At 41.8% G+C, this 18191-nt stretch overlaps 1 protein-coding gene across 2 annotated transcripts; it reads left to right on the top strand.

The window, feature by feature from the left end:
* The first annotated feature begins 3704 nt into the window (after positions 1–3704).
* On the top strand, positions 3705–11282 carry LOC119660925 (zinc finger CCCH domain-containing protein 11A-like). Of its 2 annotated transcripts, XM_038069905.1 has the most exons (5): positions 3705–3833; positions 3868–3893; positions 10077–10164; positions 10487–10606; positions 10670–11282. In XM_038069905.1, exons 2-5 carry the CDS (start codon positions 3871–3873, stop codon positions 11075–11077), a joined length of 639 nt encoding a protein of 212 aa, XP_037925833.1. In that variant the 5' UTR covers positions 3705–3833; positions 3868–3870; the 3' UTR covers positions 11078–11282. The 2 variants fall into 2 exon arrangements, with proteins under 2 accessions (XP_037925833.1, XP_037925832.1); XM_038069904.1 differs by having other exon boundaries at positions 3712–3893.
* Positions 11283–18191: the final 6909 nt, after the last annotated feature.

Here is an 18191-nt window from a genome sequence, read left to right as displayed (position 1 = left end):
TTGGAATACCAGTTTGTATACCTCTGCTGTAATACCATCGGGTCCTGGCGCCTTCTTGTTTTTCATAGAGAGGACTGCTTGTTCCAACTCTTTTATAGAGAAAAGTGGACAGTCCTCTGCGCTCTCTGCGCCGACGTCATCATCCCATAGGGGGTGCGCAGGGAAGAGTGCCCTTACAATGCGGTCCATCTGCTCGGCCTCAAGTGAACAGGGTTTCCGCAGAGCCCCGATTTTTCGGGTTACAAGTTTGTAACCGAGTCCCCACGGATCCCCATTCACCTCGATCAGATCTTGCCAGCAACAAAGCTTTGCTCTTGTTTATTGCGCTGCGGAGTCTCCTTTTGGCTGATTTGTACTCCGTCATTATGGTACATGCCTTCTCCCGGTTGCCTAGACGTTGTGTTAAGCGGCGGAGCCTGTGACACTCCTTCCGGAGCTCTGCGATTTCCACTGTCCACCAATGCATGGAAGGTTTGCCGTGCCTCGATGTCTTCCTGGGCATGGACGCTCCGCAGACCGTCGTTATCAGGTTCATAACTGAATTTACGACAGTGTCAGCTGCGGCGCCACCACCCCACCCTGAGGTACCTTCCAGCGTGGCCCCACCTGTTTCCATAGTTTCGACAAACTTCCCGGTGGCGCACACCGAGAGTTTGTGTCCACCACTTGCAAAGCAATGTATTGGTGGTCACTTGCCGAGAAGTCTTCCAGGACTCGCCACACATCCACCAGCGACACCAATGATTCCGACGCGAAGGTTACGTCTGGAATGCTTCCCTCGCAGCCCGGGCGCCGGAACGTTGGGGTGGATCCGGTGTTTAGAACTCCCAGTCCTGTTCACGCCGCCATTTCCAGAATTCGTTTCCCTCTGGAATCTGTGTGAGCCATGCGCCATTCAAGTGCCCTAGCATTGAAGTCACTCCCGACCAGGATCCGCTCATTCGTGCCTAAGATAGCTTCCTCCAAAGCATCAAGCCTCCGACGAAAGTCCGGCATCATCTCATTCGGCGTAAGATAGACACTAAAAAACGTTATCCCTGAACACCGAATCCAGACAATCCCGTCCCCTCGGCCTTGGGCAAGAACCCTAAGGAGGGTGCCGTCCCGAACCCAGATGGCAGCGGTACCTGATGTGTCAGGGTGCCATGAAAATGGGCCCTTGTTTTGGTACTGCTCACTCACACAATCAGTTTTGGTCTCCACAGCGAACTGCGCTAGCTACTCGTGAGTGTTTGCACGCCGGTGCATATTGATTTGTAGTATGCGAATCATGTTGACCGTGTCCTAGCTCTTTCCAGGTCTGATCCCGCAGTGTGCGCAACGCTCTCATCAGTCGCGCCACGGTCCCAGCGTATGACGCAGCTTTTCTTTTCATAGCAGGTGTTCGCTTTATGGCCTGCCTGACCGCATTTACGGCACGTTGCCCTTCTGTCAGGTCCCCGACAGTTTGCAGATGTGTGCCAATAATCCAAACATCTGTAACATTTGGTTGTGGCGGCCCGGATTCGTATCCTACACACTACCCAACCAATTCTTATTTTCCCGCTCTTTAGAAGCTTCCTCGCGTATTGCTCGGCAACTTCCACCACAGCGAGTTTTTGGCCTCGGGAGTTCGCGGAGGTGATACAAATCCGGACATTGGTTACCTCCGGGCATTCGCACTTGATGGCCTCTTCTACCTCGTTCTTTTCCGTGAGACAGTCAAGGTCTCGGATTTCCAAAGCACACGTGGGTTCCAGGCTGGAAACCAAAGCTTTTTCTCCTAGAAGCCACTTGACTGCTTCACAGAACGTGACTTTATTTATGGTCTTCGGGCCTAGTTCGATTAAGACTCCACCACCCATCGTTTTACGAATGGAAGTCACTTCTGTTCCGTTATCTTTGGGTTTAATCTTGTAACGGATTTCGCTGAGGACTTCCGGAAAAGTCTTGCCTTCCGTCGGGTTAATAAGCAAAGCTGGCGGTCTAATCCTCCTTCGTCTCACCACCTTTTCGTTTGGTGCTCCGTCCTTCGTGTCCGCCTTGGTTTTAGGCAGAGGTTTTTCTGATGGCGCAACGTGTTGTTGTCTTTTGTTCCTCTTCGCCTTCTTCTTTTGAGCCCTGGAGAGTACCTGAGTGATGTCTCCTTCAGATCTCCCTTTCTCCTTTCGTTTTTTACCAAGTTCGTTCTACAATGGGCTGTCAGCGATCCGTTTGGTACTCGTGGTGTTCTCGGCGGGAAGCACGATTGTTTCTGCTTCCTGCGGATTTTATCTTACTTTCCATGCCCGCCTGTATTACGAAATCCTGTCCAGGAGCTCCTCCAGTTCCATTAGCCCGTTTTTCACCCTCTTGCCTACGTTTTTCTGGAGGAACGTCGTAGATCGCATGTGCTTCACAACTGCCGTGCATTTCTTAATAAGCCTTTCCTCTTCAACTTGCGCCAGAGTAGTCGACAGTCCTTCCACTCGGCTTATATTGGAAAGCATTTGATTAGTTTCGGCAGTTTCCACTGTGCCTCTTTCCGCAATTATAGCACTGTGCGGTATGGTCTGGGTTCCTATCTGCGTTGCAGGGGCCGCATCACTTTGCGAGTCCTTCTCTCCGTCTGCGCGTCCCGATGTCTCGTCGGGTATTTCAGCCCTTGTTGCGTCCTTCGCAGGGCGCTGGGGTGAACGGCGCATTTTCGTGCTGCGAATAAACGCAGCCTGCTCACTCTCGACTTCCACTATCTCTTCGTTTCGTTTGTTTTTATTCTCCATTTGAATTGTTTACCGGCGCATCGTGTGCAAGGGACCTGGCCGCAATAGTCAGGAACGGGTATACCCTCGGGGACAAAGCCTTACCCCAGTTCCCTGAGGCCTAACCTAAGATTAGCTGATCCCGGAACTCACGAACGGATCTGTGCTTGCTCGGGGGAACGCGGTCTGCTAATACCGGTTCAATGCACACTATCCGACCAGGGTCCCGAAGGGGCTGGCTCCTGATACACGCCATAACTACCACCTTGGCAGAGCTAGGCTCACATCACCCTATCGACGTCGACAGGGAGTTGTCGATGCTCCGGGGACTCTTAGTATGTCCCGGCGTGCATCGGTCATTAGCAGTTCGCTCTTCACCGAGAAACTTTCTCGGGGCTACTACCTAGGACGCAAATATTATGCCAGCTAGGGGGGTCAGAACTACTTGCTCGGGCACCTCGGGGACGCCACTTCCCGTATCGTAAGCGATTCGTGAAGGATCGTTGACGCTCCCTGTGGGAAATTGATGAGGTTATAACATCTGTGGAAGCGTATTTTTCAGCCTTTCCAGATTCTCACTTCAGGGATGGAATTCATTAATTGGAATCTCGTTGGAACAGGTGTATTCATGTTCACGAAGACTACTCTGAACAATAAAGTGTATTTTTTATCGAACTGCAAAACTTATTGAAAAACCTAATAGTCTTTGAACTGCCTTCTCTAGTGAATACGGAATTAAATACCTTTTTTGCAGTTAAAATTAATAAGTTGAATTAAGTAATTATTTCATTCAGTCAAGGAAAACTATTGTGGCTGTGGTAATTTATTATTTGAAATTATTCCAGTTTTATCCATCACTCAAACCTATTTCAGGCTTTTATGAATTATATTGTTATATTCCTGCTGTTTTTATTATTATAATAACAACTTGTTTGTTAAAAATAACAGTAAGAAGAAGAAAAATACCCTAATATAACGGTAAAATGATTTGTCACTTCTAATCATTATATAGGAGAAATTATGCTTTGGGATATAACCTCAGTCATTGAAATCGTGATAGGGTGAATTATTTGATCGTAATCCATAATAATTTTTAAAACCGTCAAAATAATAATAATAATAAAAAAATAAATAAATTAAAAATCATATAATGCCGCTAATTAAAGGTTGCTGGTAAGTGCGAGTAATTAGAATTTGTGATAAAACTGATGTGATGTGATGTGATGTTTTATGGGTGTGTCTGGTGTATCACTAGCTATATATCACTTTAAATATGAGACAAATACTTTCAGAAGTTCAAAATGTTATATTTCACGGTCAAATGATTTAATTTATATATGATTATTTTATAATAATTTTTATTCATTAAATGTTATTCTTCTCATAGCGTGTTTTATCACACATCTATATTTTTTTGTGGCGCGCGAATATTTCTGCTTTTTAAAATGGACATTTCTCCCTAGTTTTACTCAAGGTGCATAAATTCCTTAATTTTTATTGCTGAAATTTAATTTAGTTTTAAATTGAAAGAAAAATTAACGGGACTCGAATCGGTGCCAACAACAACGGAACTCTATTGTCGGCGAATCAACTGGTTGAAAACCTAAAAATATGGAATTGCCCTTCAATCAGTTTGGGGGGACGTAATCAATTGACATCTATCCATAGTTTCCTTTTCATTGACATGATCCTGCAACTGGCTGAACGACGCTTCTTTCTATTTTTTTTGAGTTCCTTGATATGTAAATTTAAACCTGGTCATAGGTTAGAGTGAGTCCGTATTGCCACGTGATATAAAGGATCTCCTGTTCAAGAGCCTTTCGCGCAGAAAAGAATCCCAAAATCACCTTAATTAGATCCTTTGGGGTTTCTTGGCAGATCCGCCTTCTTTTTATTATTATTCTGTTAAGGGAAAGTCGCACCGCGTCCTTGAAGAACTATTGTGCCCCTTTTACTGGTTATAGTGTACCTGTTGATCATAGTATCTCAAGCAGGCCAGTAACCGTTAGGAACTTTAGTATGTTCCCCACTTCCAGAAGTTTCAGCTTTGCATCTGGTATTAAGTGTTCTCCCAGATGTATCGACCTACTTTGCACAAGTGCCGGACACTGTCCCAGGACGTGCATAGAGGTTTTGTCCTCCTCACAGAACCTGCCGGCAGTGTCCGTAGATATCCCTAGCTTCCCTAGGTGGTAGTTCAGCCGACAATGACCAGTGAGAATTCCCACTATGATTCGGAGGTTCTTTGTGGTGAGGTTTAAGCAATCCTTTGTGCGCATGGGCTCGTATCCCCCAATAAGCAACCTGGACTGCTCCATCCCTGGTAGGCCCGCCCAATATAGTTCCCTCAACCGTTTCTCTTCGTTTCTTAGATTCATAGCCATGAAACCGTTTCCGATTCCACAGAAGGGTTCTGGCCCGTGTAAAGGCATTCCTGCACCCTTCTTGGCTAGTTCATCCGCTGCCTCATTGCCTTCCAGCCCAGCATGGCCTGGAACCCAAAGTATCCAGACCTTGTTGGACGAGCTGAGTGTATTCAGTCTCTCAAGGCATTCCCATACCAGTTTAGAGTTCACCTGGTTGGACCTAAGTGCCTTGATCGCTGCTTGGCTATCGGTGAGAATAGCTATGTTCTGCCCCCTGTAGTTCCTTTGCAGATTAAAGGAGGCACATTTGTCTATGGCGTAAATTTCCGCCTGGAATATGCTAGTGTACCTGCCCATTGGCTCAAAGTACATTTTCCTTGGACCAATGACACCGGCACCCGCTCCCTCTGCTGTGAGGGATCCGTCAGTGTACCAAGTAATCAGTTACTGGTTTAAGCCGTATGTCGCAGCCACGCTCTCCCAGTTTGCCTTGTTAGTCCAACGTGTTTCAAACTTCTTATCGAAGTGAAACCTCGTTGTCATGTTGTCCCTCGGTATCAGTAATTCGGGATACCGCCTGGAAAGGATATCAATCTTCCTTCGATTTAGGCAGCTCCCTGCCTCACTCATGCTACCGGCCATCCTGAATATTGATCTCCTTGCCTGCATCTGTATGTGCAGATGGAGAGGGGTTAATCCCAGAAGGACCTCCAGGGATGCCGTTGGGCATGTCCTCATTGCCCCACTGATACACACGCAAGCCAGCCTTTGGAGCTTATGTAATTCCCCGGCTTGTGTGCTAAGTTGGGTTCTTTCTGCCCAGATTACCGCTCCATAGGTAATCATTGGTCTTACTATTGCAGTATATATCCAAAGTAGTATCTTCGGGCTGCAACCCCATTTTTTTCCTGCTATGGATCTGCAAGTCATCAGAGCCCTCGTGGCTTTCCGACATGTGTCTTCCAGAGTAATTTTTGGTCTAGCGTGATTCCCAAATATTTGACCTCTGTTTCTCGTTTCACCTCCATATCATGTAATGTTATGGCTTTCAGGTGATCCAGCTTACGCCTCCTAGTGAATGGTACTATGGTGGTTTTGGTTGGGTCGATCCGCAGTCCCACCTTCCTGCACCAGACACTAGTAACCCTTAATCCAGTTTGGATTCTATCACATAGGGTATCTTCATATTTGCCCCTACAGATTAGAACAATGTCGTCCACGTAACCCTGGACTTGTATTCCAGTATTAGTTAACACGTCCAGGAGTTCATCCACTACCATACTCCACATCAGCAGCGATAGTACTCCGCCCTGTGGACAGCCTTGAGTGGTGTTCATGATAATAGAATTTGTACCTGTTTGTACCTCTATTTGTCTGCTTTCTAGCATTTTGCCCATCCAGAGTGCCAGGGTGTTTCCCACTCCTTTGCGGCTCAGGGCATCCTGTATCTCTGTGTGCGATGTGTTGTCGAATGCTCCTTCGATATCCAAAAACGCGCACAGTGCAATTTCTTTTGTTTCTATGGCGTCCCGTAGTACCTCTGTCAGCTGATACAGAGCAGTTTCAGTTGACCTTCCTGCCCGGTAAGCGTGTTGACAGTGATGTAAGGGATTACGCTTTAGAACGTTAGTTCTAATATAGTTGTCTATGACCTTCTCCACCGTTTTGAGTACGAACGATGTTAGGCACATTGGTCTGAAAGATTTAGGGTGAAAAGGATCCTTTTTACCCGCCTTCGGAATAAAGACCACTTTTGCCCGTCTCCATGCCCTTGGTATGTAACCCAGTGCTATGCTCCCCCTTACCACCCTCAGAAGAGACTCTAAGATAATTCCTAGGCCTCTCTGGATAAGTGCTGGGAAAATGCCATTTGCTCCGGGAGATTTCATTGGTTGAAAGGTTCCCACTGCCCATCTTATCCTAGCTTCTGAACATACCTCTTTTGCTAGTTTCCAGTTCTCTTTCCTTCCCCTTTTATTCGTTGTTGGGGTGTCAGGCAGATTATTGTCGCCTGCCGCCGAGGGGTAGGACCCCGGGAAATGAGTTCTGAGAAGCAGGTGTACCCTGTCCTCCTCATTCTCGGTGAATGTCCCATCTTCCTTTTTCAAGCAGACAGAGGATATTCTCCTGTCTTTGGCTACAGCCTTGTACAGCCTGGTTGCTTCTGTGATCTGTTCAATCCCTTCACAGAATTCCCTAAAGCTGTTCCGTTTCGCTTCCCTGATGGCGTTGCTATACGCAGTCAGTGCATTTTTATACTTCCGCCAGTCCCCGGTTCCTTTTGCCCGGTTAAAGAGCTTTCGTACCTCCGTTCTCAATCTGGCTAAGTTCCTGTTCCACCATGGTACATCCCTTGATGACTTGACTGTCTTGGCCGGACAGCTGGCCTCATATGCGTCAATGACGATTGTGTTGAGGTCTTCCACCACCGTTTCTAATTCTAATTCGCTCCTGATGTCACCGCCCCCTTGAAGGTGGGCAATGTTGTTGCTCAGGTGCATTGTGTAGGATTCCCAATCCGTTCTCTTGGGATTCCTTATTATTCTTTTTGTTTCGGAGTTACCCTCAATGTCGAATCTGATTATCCTGTGATCAGACATTGAGGGTTCATCCGACACCCTCCAATTCCTGACCATCCCGTTCGTTAGGGTATTTCCTAGAGTTATATCTAGTACCTCTTGTCTGGTGCTGGTCACAAATGTTGGAGTGTTCCCTACGTTGTATATTTCTAACTTATTACTAAGAATAAATTCGAGAAGGTACTCATCTCTACGATTAGTGTCACTGCTTCCCCACACTTCGTGGTGGGCGTTGGCATCGCAGCCGAGAAGAAGTGGTAACGCCCTCTCCTCGCAATACTCCGTCAGCTTTGCGACTTGTTCCGGTGGAGCCCGGCTCTCGTCTCCTGGGAAGTATCCCGATGCTACAACTACCTCTCGAGTGCTCCTCCCGGCTTCCAATGAGACTTGGATAGCCACAAGGTCTCCGGTTAAGAACTCTGAAAGACATATGTATTTTAGGAGTCCCAAATTACCTGCATGTCTCCTCCTTGCAGACCGCCAATCTGCCCCCGGTACACCCAGGGCTCCTGAGCCAGCACTATTCCAATGTTCTCCTTGGAATTTGCCCTTGCAATCACTGCAGATGCAGCTCTCGCATGGTGGAGGTTTATCTGGGCTATCCAAGTGCTGGCCATTGGCTCCGTTATTGTTTGGAGCTCTTCTCCACTGTCGGAGTGTCACCCTCCTCCTCCGACATGGCGCTTTCCTGCACGTCGCTGTCCACCCCGAGCCCTAGCAGTCCTAGGTCTAGGTCGTCCAGCTTCTGCTCTTCACGGGGCAGCAGGTCTATTTCCCTGGTTGATCCCGTTCTTTCCGCATCTATGGCTTCCGCGACTTCTTCAGGGACCTCGGTAAGTTTTCCATCCGATGCCTCCTCCGAGGTCTCTTTCCTTGGCTTTTCCTTGTGCACATGCACGGGTATGTTGCCAAATCGGTAGTTGATATGACAACTCCGACGTTTAATTGCCTCTAGGGATCGGTCATCTACCCCGATCGTGAGGAGTTTACCCTTTCCCTCCACCTTGCTTCTGAAGACTCTCCATAGTCGAGTATGGAGATCTTCGTTCTGAGCAATTAGGAGTCTCATAAGGTCTTCTGTTACTATTGCCGCGGCCTTTGGCAGAAAAACTGTCACCATGTGGGCTCCTGGTATATCATCTCCAGCACATGTTGACAGTTCCACCCCTTCCCAGCCTGGCAATCTAAGAATTATGGTTCTAACCCATTCTGCGGTACCTTGCGTCGCGCAGTCCACCAGTATAAGGCCTGGTCGAAAGCGTATCCTGGTGAACACCAGTTTCGACGTCCAACACTTAATCATCTGCTTGACGAGAAGTTCTTCGATGATTTCCTGTTCCTCCCGAGTGAGTATTTGCTCGGGAAACCTTTTTGGCAGTATGGCCAGTCGAATGCCCTTGACCGCACTAGCATAGCTAATGCCGGGCTTCCTGGGTCCTGCCTTCACTCCTGACCTGCCCGGGTTTTCTCCTCCCGTGGGTTCAGGTCTGGGTTTTTTGGGAGCATTCCCTTCATGCGGGCTGATCTCTGCTGCTCCCCGCTTTCTCGGCTCCGGTAGAGATGGCTTAGGTCTGTCCTGAGCCTTCTTAAGGGCCTCTTCTGGTTTCAGGCCTTCCTTGAGATAGCGCAGGTACCATTTAACCCCGGCGCCACTGAGACCTGTCTCCTTCCTGACGTCTGTTATATTTATCTCAGACGTGCTTTTGCTGGTCCCTGCTCTTTGAGCAGTGGTGTTCGTTGGCTGTAGTCTACGCAGTATACCAATGCTCACCTTGGATCCACTGCTTGACGTCCCAACTTCTCGTTTCTTGGGTGTAGTCACCTGGCTTTCAGTAATTCGGAGACGTGCCTCCGCCTGATTAACCAGTTTTAGTGTGGTACGGGGCCCCGCTTTTTTGGTTTTTGTTTTTTTTCCTAGTGTTGTACTCATTTGATTCCCACGAGTATGGGGGTTAGGAGGTCCGCCGTGCCATAGCCCCCCGTAGCACGGTAAGATCTAACTTACTCACTGAGGCGACCAGGTATCAGTGAGGCTCCGTTCGAATACAGTCAGTTACCCCCGACATGACACCCTGGATTGGGGGAGGTGTTTTTCGACTCCTCAGTCTAGATCTGTAGCGTTTTGTTAATAGTAGGGTCCCCTCGTACAGGGTGTGGCTATCACCACTCACTAACGGTCTTGGTAGACGAGAGGCTTGGCCCCTGAAAAGGCACACACCGTCCCAGAGGAGAGACAACTCATCCTTAGAGAAAGATAGGTTGGCCTCAGGGAGCTATGTTCCGCATCAGTCTATCCTGCAGTACACTGCTTGACCCCATCCGACTTCTTAGCTGAATCCCAAAATACCAGTTATATTTAAATATCGCTGTAATTATGATGCTACAATTTTTTTTTTTTAATTTGCGTATAGGCAACTTGATAATTTCTACAAGCCTGCGGATCACATGCAAAAGAAGCAAACGGATTGCTATTACTATTACTACAGCACATGCAAAAATGTAAGTCACCCTCATTATCATCATTAAAACTGAAATGTAAGCAATGAGATTCGAACCGTAAATTACTGCCTAAGCATCACGTGATTCCACCCCTTTCAGCTGCCATGGTTGCAGAAGCATCACGTGATTCCACCCCTTTCAGCTCCCATGGTTGCAGAAGCATCACGTGATTCCACCACTTTTAGCTGCTATGGTTTCAGTTTTATCGGCCAAAGCTCTTGTGTTCGAAACTCAATGCTGACATTCCATTTTTTAAACTTGAAAATTGTCACCCCTTTACCTTGTTAGATAACCAAATGATGAATCTGAAATACGTTTGTAGGGAGACAACTGCGAATATAGGCACGAACCACTGGCACTGGGTCGCGAAATTATGTGCAGTAGATGGCTGGAAAGACGTTGCTTAGAACCTCATTGTAGGGAACGACACATGCGAATTGTGGTAAATTTGACACTCTTATATCCCCCCCTAACGCTGATAACCTCCTCTCCATTTATCATACAGAAAAGACGTGATCGTACGCCTTGTTTTTGGGAGAATACGACGTCCGGATGTCGAAAACCGCATTGCCCCTTCCATCATAATCTACCAAAGCAACTATCACATCAGCAACTCACTGCTCTTGTGGAAGAGGAAGCCGAGGATGCAATTGGAGGATCGATCGAGAAAATCGAAAAAGGCTTATTCGAAGGAATTGATATTAGCTCAAGCGTGGACATACCGACAATAACTATTACCAGTTTTGAAGGAAATATAATTGAACAAGAATCGAGTTCCCACGACATCATAGATCATGAGAGTCCTGATGAATCGCGGGCTTCAAGTGGAATACATTCGATGGCGGAAGGAAGCATTTCAGACTCTCAAATGGATTTGAGCGTTGAATTCAAGGGACTTTACATGGCTGATTAATAGAAATAAATGTTAATGTCTTTGTATAACGAACCAATTAACACAAATTTCAGATTTTACGATCTCCGAAAATCAATTTTATTAATTTTAAACCTATTTGAATCTGGTTGTCATTGAATTTCAGTTTTACCAGTTGTATTTTCTTTTTAATTTCGGTATAAAGAAATCTGAATTAATACAAATACAAATAATTGTCTATTACCTAGCATTTGGTGCCACGATATATCACTTCGCGTCCATCACCCGAGCTGTTTAACTCAAAAAGTTTTCAGGTTTAAGTTTTGCTAGTTTGCCGGTGCGTCACAGGCCAACATTTGTGAAAGTGACGTCGTTTTGAGTACATCTCGATGAGTGAGTGTTCTTGTCTCTGTGTGTTTGAGATGGGGGAGAGGCAAACACTCTGGGCACTCAGCCCTTCATCATCATCATCATCGGCGCAACAACCGGTATCCGGTCTAGGCCTGCCTCAATAAGGAACTCCAGACATCCCGGTTTGGCGGCGAGGTCCACCAATTCTATATGACTAAAAGTTTTATGCTCCATTGTGGGTACCAACCCACGTCTCGCGCTGGGACCTATACTACCCTTTGACCACCAACCTTACTGATCCATTAACGGAATATCCCGGATTCGTTTATGTATCGCAGGATTTCCGTTAGTGGACGTAATGCTACCCACTGCAGTTGGAGCAAATCAGCGCCAAAAATCTGATGTGTGATGCGTCCATAGGCGGGGCACTCACGTAGAAAATGTTCCGTGGATTCCGCTTCTTCATTACAGGATGGACACGTATCATCTGGGATAATTCCTATTCTCAACATATACCCAACGAGTGAATTAACGCCAGTCAGAATGCCTACAATACTTCTGCAAGTCTACCTGCTTTTTGACAGGATATACTTTGCCGTATGTTTGTTTGGTTCTGACAGGAAAATTTTGGCTTGTCTAGCAGCATTAAGGTTTCGCCACCTGTCATTATGGGAAGGTTGTTCCCAGCTTTTGAAAGGAGCATCAACCAATGCTACTGACATCCAAATTGCTGGTTCCGGTCCGGGCATGGGGCAAGTTGAAACCTCTTTTGCTAAGGCATCCGAGATTTCATTTGCCTCGACACCACAATAGCCGGGTACCCAGAGTAAATCCACCGTATGGAATTTAGAAACAGAGGTCAATCGGTTTCTACATTCCTGAACGGTTTTTGAAGTGATCAGAGTACTACTCAACGCCCTCAACGCAGCTTGACTATCGCCACAAATTGCGATGCTCCTGCCCTTCAACCGCTTATCAATCATCCAGGTTGCCGCCCTTAGGGTCGCATACACTTCAGCCTGTACGACCGTTGTCTATGGTTTCAAAGGAAAAACCCACAACTCGTTTTTATTCGAGAGGTAAACTCCGGCTCCAGAACCATTTTCTGTCTTTGAGCCATTTTTGTAGAAGACATAGTATATCCTGACATCCATTCTTCTGGTTTGTCCCAGTTTTCTCTCCGTTCCACTCTAACATCATATCTTCTACCAAACAGATGTATGGGAATCTGAGAAACCAGATTCAGTTCTGCCAACTACTCTTCCAACGCTCTGTTCCACCCTCGTCCATTGATTTCCCGTAGATCTAATCGAATTAGTCATGAGCTGCTCTAATTACAATGCTCTGAATAAACAAACCATCGAAAAGCGATTTTTTAGCTTTTCCCCCATTTTCGTCATCATCAAAACACAGGCTATACACTTGCTTTCTGACGCTGATACCCTCAAATCTCAAAATCGCAAATCGGGTTTTTTTTCATTATTTGGAACGTACTAAACGAGAAATTAACGTCTAAATCCTCGAAAAATGATTTTTCAGCTTTTACCCATTTTCGGCGTCAAAAAAGCAAAGGCTATACACTTGCTTTTTGACTCTGATACCCTAAAATTTCAAAATCGAAAATTGGTTTTTTTTTTCATTATTTGGAACGTACTAAACGAGAAATTAACGTCTAAATCCTGGAAATATGATTTTTCAGCTTTTACCCATTTTCGGCATCAAAAAATCAAAGGCTATACACTTGCTTTTTGACTCTGATACCCTAAAATTTCAAAATCGAAAATTGGATTTTTTTTTCATTATTTGGAACGTACTAAACGAGAAATTAACGTCTAAATCCTCGAAAAATGATTTTTCAACTTTTACCCATTTTCGTCATCAAAAAATCAAAGGCTATAGCCTTGCTTTTTTACTCTGATACCCTAAAATTTCAAAATCGAAAATTGGTTTTTTTTTTCATTATTTGGAACGTACTAAACGAGAAATTAACGTCTAAATCCTGGAAATATGATTTTTCAGCTTTTACCCATTTTCGGCATCAAAAAATCAAAGGCTATACACTTGCTTTTTGACTCTGATACCCTAAAATTTCAAAATCGAAAATTGGATTTTTTTTTCATTATTTGGAACGTACTAAACGAGAAATTAACGTCTAAATCCTCGAAAAATGATTTTTCAGCTTTCACCCATTTTCGTCATCAAAAAATCAAAGGCTATAGCCTTGCTTTTTTACTCTGATACCCTAAAATTTCAAAATCGAAAATTGGATTTTTTTTTCATTATTTGGAACGTACTAAACGAGAAATTAACGTCTAAATCCTCGAAAAATGATTTTTCAGCTTTTACCCATTTTCGTCATCAAAAAATCAAAGGCTATAGCCTTGCTTTTTTACTCTGATACCCTAAAATTTCAAAATCGAAAATTGGATTTTTTTTTCATTATTTGGAACGTACTAAACGAGAAATTAACGTCTAAATCCTCGAAAAATGATTTTTCAGCTTTCACCCATTTTCGTCATCAAAAAATCAAAGGCTATAGCCTTGCTTTTTTACTCTGATACCCTAAAATTTCAAAATCGAAAATTGGATTTTTTTTTCATTATTTGGAACGTACTAAACGAGAAATTAACGTCTAAATCCTCGAAAAATGATTTTTCAGCTTTCACCCATTTTCGTCATCAAAAAATCAAAGGCTATAGCCTTGCTTTTTTACTCTGATACCCTAAAATTTCAAAATCGAAAATTGGATTTTTTTTTCATTATTTGGAACGTACTAAACGAGAAATTAACGTCTAAATCCTCGAAAAATGATTTTTCAGCTTTTACCCATTTTCGTCATCAAAAAATCAAAGGCTATAGCCTTGCTTTTTTACTCTGATACCCTAAAATTTCAAAATCGAAAATTGGATTTTTTTTTCATTATTTGGAACGTACTAAACGAGAAATTAACGTCTAAATCCTCGAAAAATGATTTTTCAGCTTTTACCCATTTTCGTCATCAAAAAATCAAAGGCTATAGCCTTGCTTTTTTACTCTGATACCCTAAAATTTCAAAATCGAAAATTGGATTTTTTTTTCATTATTTGGAACGTACTAAACGAGAAATTAACGTCTAAATCCTCGAAAAATGATTTTTCAGCTTTCACCCATTTTCGTCATCAAAAAATCAAAGGCTATGGCCTTGCTTTTTTACTCTGATACCCTAAAATTTCAAAATCGAAAATTGGATTTTTTTTTCATTATTTGGAACGTACTAAACGAGAAATTAACGTCTAAATCCTCGAAAAATGATTTTTCAGCTTTCACCCATTTTCGTCATCAAAAAATCAAAGGCTATAGCCTTGCTTTTTTACTCTGATACCCTAAAATTTCAAAATCGAAAATTGGATTTTTTTTTCATTATTTGGAACGTACTAAACGAGAAATTAACGTCTAAATCCTCGAAAAATGATTTTTCAGCTTTCACCCATTTTCGTCATCAAAAAATCAAAGGCTATAGCCTTGCTTTTTTACTCTGATACCCTAAAATTTCAAAATCGAAAATTGGATTTTTTTTTCATTATTTGGAACGTACTAAACGAGAAATTAACGTCTAAATCCTCGAAAAATGATTTTTCAGCTTTCACCCATTTTCGTCATCAAAAAATCAAAGGCTATAGCCTTGCTTTTTTACTCTGATACCCTAAAATTTCAAAATCGAAAATTGGATTTTTTTTTCATTATTTGGAACGTACTAAACGAGAAATTAACGTCTAAATCCTCGAAAAATGATTTTTCAGCTTTTACCCATTTTCGTCATCAAAAAATCAAAGGCTATAGCCTTGCTTTTTTACTCTGATACCCTAAAATTTCAAAATCGAAAATTGGATTTTTTTTTCATTATTTGGAACGTACTAAACGAGAAATTAACGTCTAAGTCCTCGAAAAATGATTTTTCAGCTTTCACCCATTTTCGTCATCAAAAAATCAAAGGCTATAGCCTTGCTTTTTTACTCTGATACCCTAAAATTTCAAAATCGAAAATTGGATTTTTTTTTCATTATTTGGAACGTACTAAACGAGAAATTAACGTCTAAATCCTCGAAAAATGATTTTTCAGCTTTTACCCATTTTCGTCATCAAAAAATCAAAGGCTATAGCCTTGCTTTTTTACTCTGATACCCTAAAATTTCAAAATCGAAAATTGGATTTTTTTTTCATTATTTGGAACGTACTAAACGAGAAATTAACGTCTAAGTCCTCGAAAAATGATTTTTCAGCTTTCACCCATTTTCGTCATCAAAAAATCAAAGGCTATAGCCTTGCTTTTTTACTCTGATACCCTAAAATTTCAAAATCGAAAATTGGTTTTTTTTTTCATTATTTGGAACGTACTAAACGAGAAATTAACGTCTAAATCCTGGAAATATGATTTTTCAGCTTTTACCCATTTTCGGCATCAAAAAATCAAAGGCTATACACTTGCTTTTTGACTCTGATACCCTAAAATTTCAAAATCGAAAATTGGATTTTTTTTTCATTATTTGGAACGTACTAAACGAGAAATTAACGTCTAAATCCTCGAAAAATGATTTTTCAGCTTTCACCCATTTTCGTCATCAAAAAATCAAAGGCTATAGCCTTGCTTTTTTACTCTGATACCCTAAAATTTCAAAATCGAAAATTGGATTTTTTTTTCATTATTTGGAACGTACTAAACGAGAAATTAACGTCTAAATCCTCGAAAAATGATTTTTCAGCTTTTACCCATTTTCGTCATCAAAAAATCAAAGGCTATAGCCTTGCTTTTTTACTCTGATACCCTAAAATTTCAAAATCGAAAATTGGATTTTTTTTTCATTATTTGGAACGTACTAAACGAGAAATTAACGTCTAAGTCCTCGAAAAATGATTTTTCAGCTTTCACCCATTTTCGTCATCAAAAAATCAAAGGCTATAGCCTTGCTTTTTTACTCTGATACCCTAAAATTTCAAAATCGAAAATTGGATTTTTTTTTCATTATTTGGAACGTACTAAACGAGAAATTAACGTCTAAATCCTCGAAAAATGATTTTTCAGCTTTTACCCATTTTCGTCATCAAAAAATCAAAGGCTATAGCCTTGCTTTTTTACTCTGATACCCTAAAATTTCAAAATCGAAAATTGGATTTTTTTTTCATTATTTGGAACGTACTAAACGAGAAATTAACGTCTAAATCCTCGAAAAATGATTTTTCAGCTTTCACCCATTTTCGTCATCAAAAAATCAAAGGCTATGGCCTTGCTTTTTTACTCTGATACCCTAAAATTTCAAAATCGAAAATTGGATTTTTTTTTCATTATTTGGAACGTACTAAACGAGAAATTAACGTCTAAATCCTCGAAAAATGATTTTTCAGCTTTTACCCATTTTCGTCATCAAAAAATCAAAGGCTATAGCCTTGCTTTTTTACTCTGATACCCTAAAATTTCAAAATCGAAAATTGGATTTTTTTTTCATTATTTGGAACGTACTAAACGAGAAATTAACGTCTAAATCCTCGAAAAATGATTTTTCAGCTTTTACCCATTTTCGTCATCAAAAAATCAAAGGCTATAGCCTTGCTTTTTTACTCTGATACCCTAAAATTTCAAAATCGAAAATTGGATTTTTTTTTCATTATTTGGAACGTACTAAACGAGAAATTAACGTCTAAATCCTCGAAAAATGATTTTTCAGCTTTTACCCATTTTCGTCATCAAAAAATCAAAGGCTATAGCCTTGCTTTTTTACTCTGATACCCTAAAATTTCAAAATCGAAAATTGGATTTTTTTTTTCATTATTTGGAACGTACTAAACGAGAAATTAACGTCTAAATCCTCGAGAAATGATTTTTCAGCTTTCACCCATTTTCGTCATCAAAAAATCAAAGGCTATAGCCTTGCTTTTTTACTCTGATACCCTAAAATTTCAAAATCGAAAATTGGATTTTTTTTTCATTATTTGGAACGTACTAAACGAGAAATTAACGTCTAAATCCTCGAAAAATGATTTTTCAGCTTTTACCCATTTTCGTCATCAAAAAATCAAAGGCTATAGCCTTGCTTTTTTACTCTGATACCCTAAAATTTCAAAATCGAAAATTGGATTTTTTTTTCATTATTTGGAACGTACTAAACGAGAAATTAACGTCTAAATCCTCGAAAAATGATTTTTCAGCTTTTACCCATTTTCGTCATCAAAAAATCAAAGGCTATAGCCTTGCTTTTTTACTCTGATACCCTAAAATTTCAAAATCGAAAATTGGATTTTTTTTTCATTATTTGGAACGTACTAAACGAGAAATTAACGTCTAAGTCCTCGAAAAATGATTTTTCAGCTTTCACCCATTTTCGTCATCAAAAAATCAAAGGCTATAGCCTTGCTTTTTTACTCTGATACCCTAAAATTTCAAAATCGAAAATTGGATTTTTTTTTCATTATTTGGAACGTACTAAACGAGAAATTAACGTCTAAATCCTCGAAAAATGATTTTTCAGCTTTTACCCATTTTCGTCATCAAAAAATCAAAGGCTATAGCCTTGCTTTTTTACTCTGATACCCTAAAATTTCAAAATCGAAAATTGGATTTTTTTTTCATTATTTGGAACGTACTAAACGAGAAATTAACGTCTAAATCCTCGAAAAATGATTTTTCAGCTTTTACCCATTTTCGTCATCAAAAAATCAAAGGCTATAGCCTTGCTTTTTTACTCTGATACCCTAAAATTTCAAAATCGAAAATTGGATTTTTTTTTCATTATTTGGAACGTACTAAACGAGAAATTAACGTCTAAATCCTCGA

The sequence above is a fragment of the Hermetia illucens genome, chromosome 7, assembly GCF_905115235.1.
Source record: "Hermetia illucens chromosome 7, iHerIll2.2.curated.20191125, whole genome shotgun sequence".
Classification (NCBI taxonomy): Eukaryota; Metazoa; Arthropoda; class Insecta; order Diptera; family Stratiomyidae; genus Hermetia; species Hermetia illucens.
The sequence above is the reverse complement of the archived record's forward strand: the minus strand, read 5'-3'. Positions and strand labels throughout refer to the sequence as shown.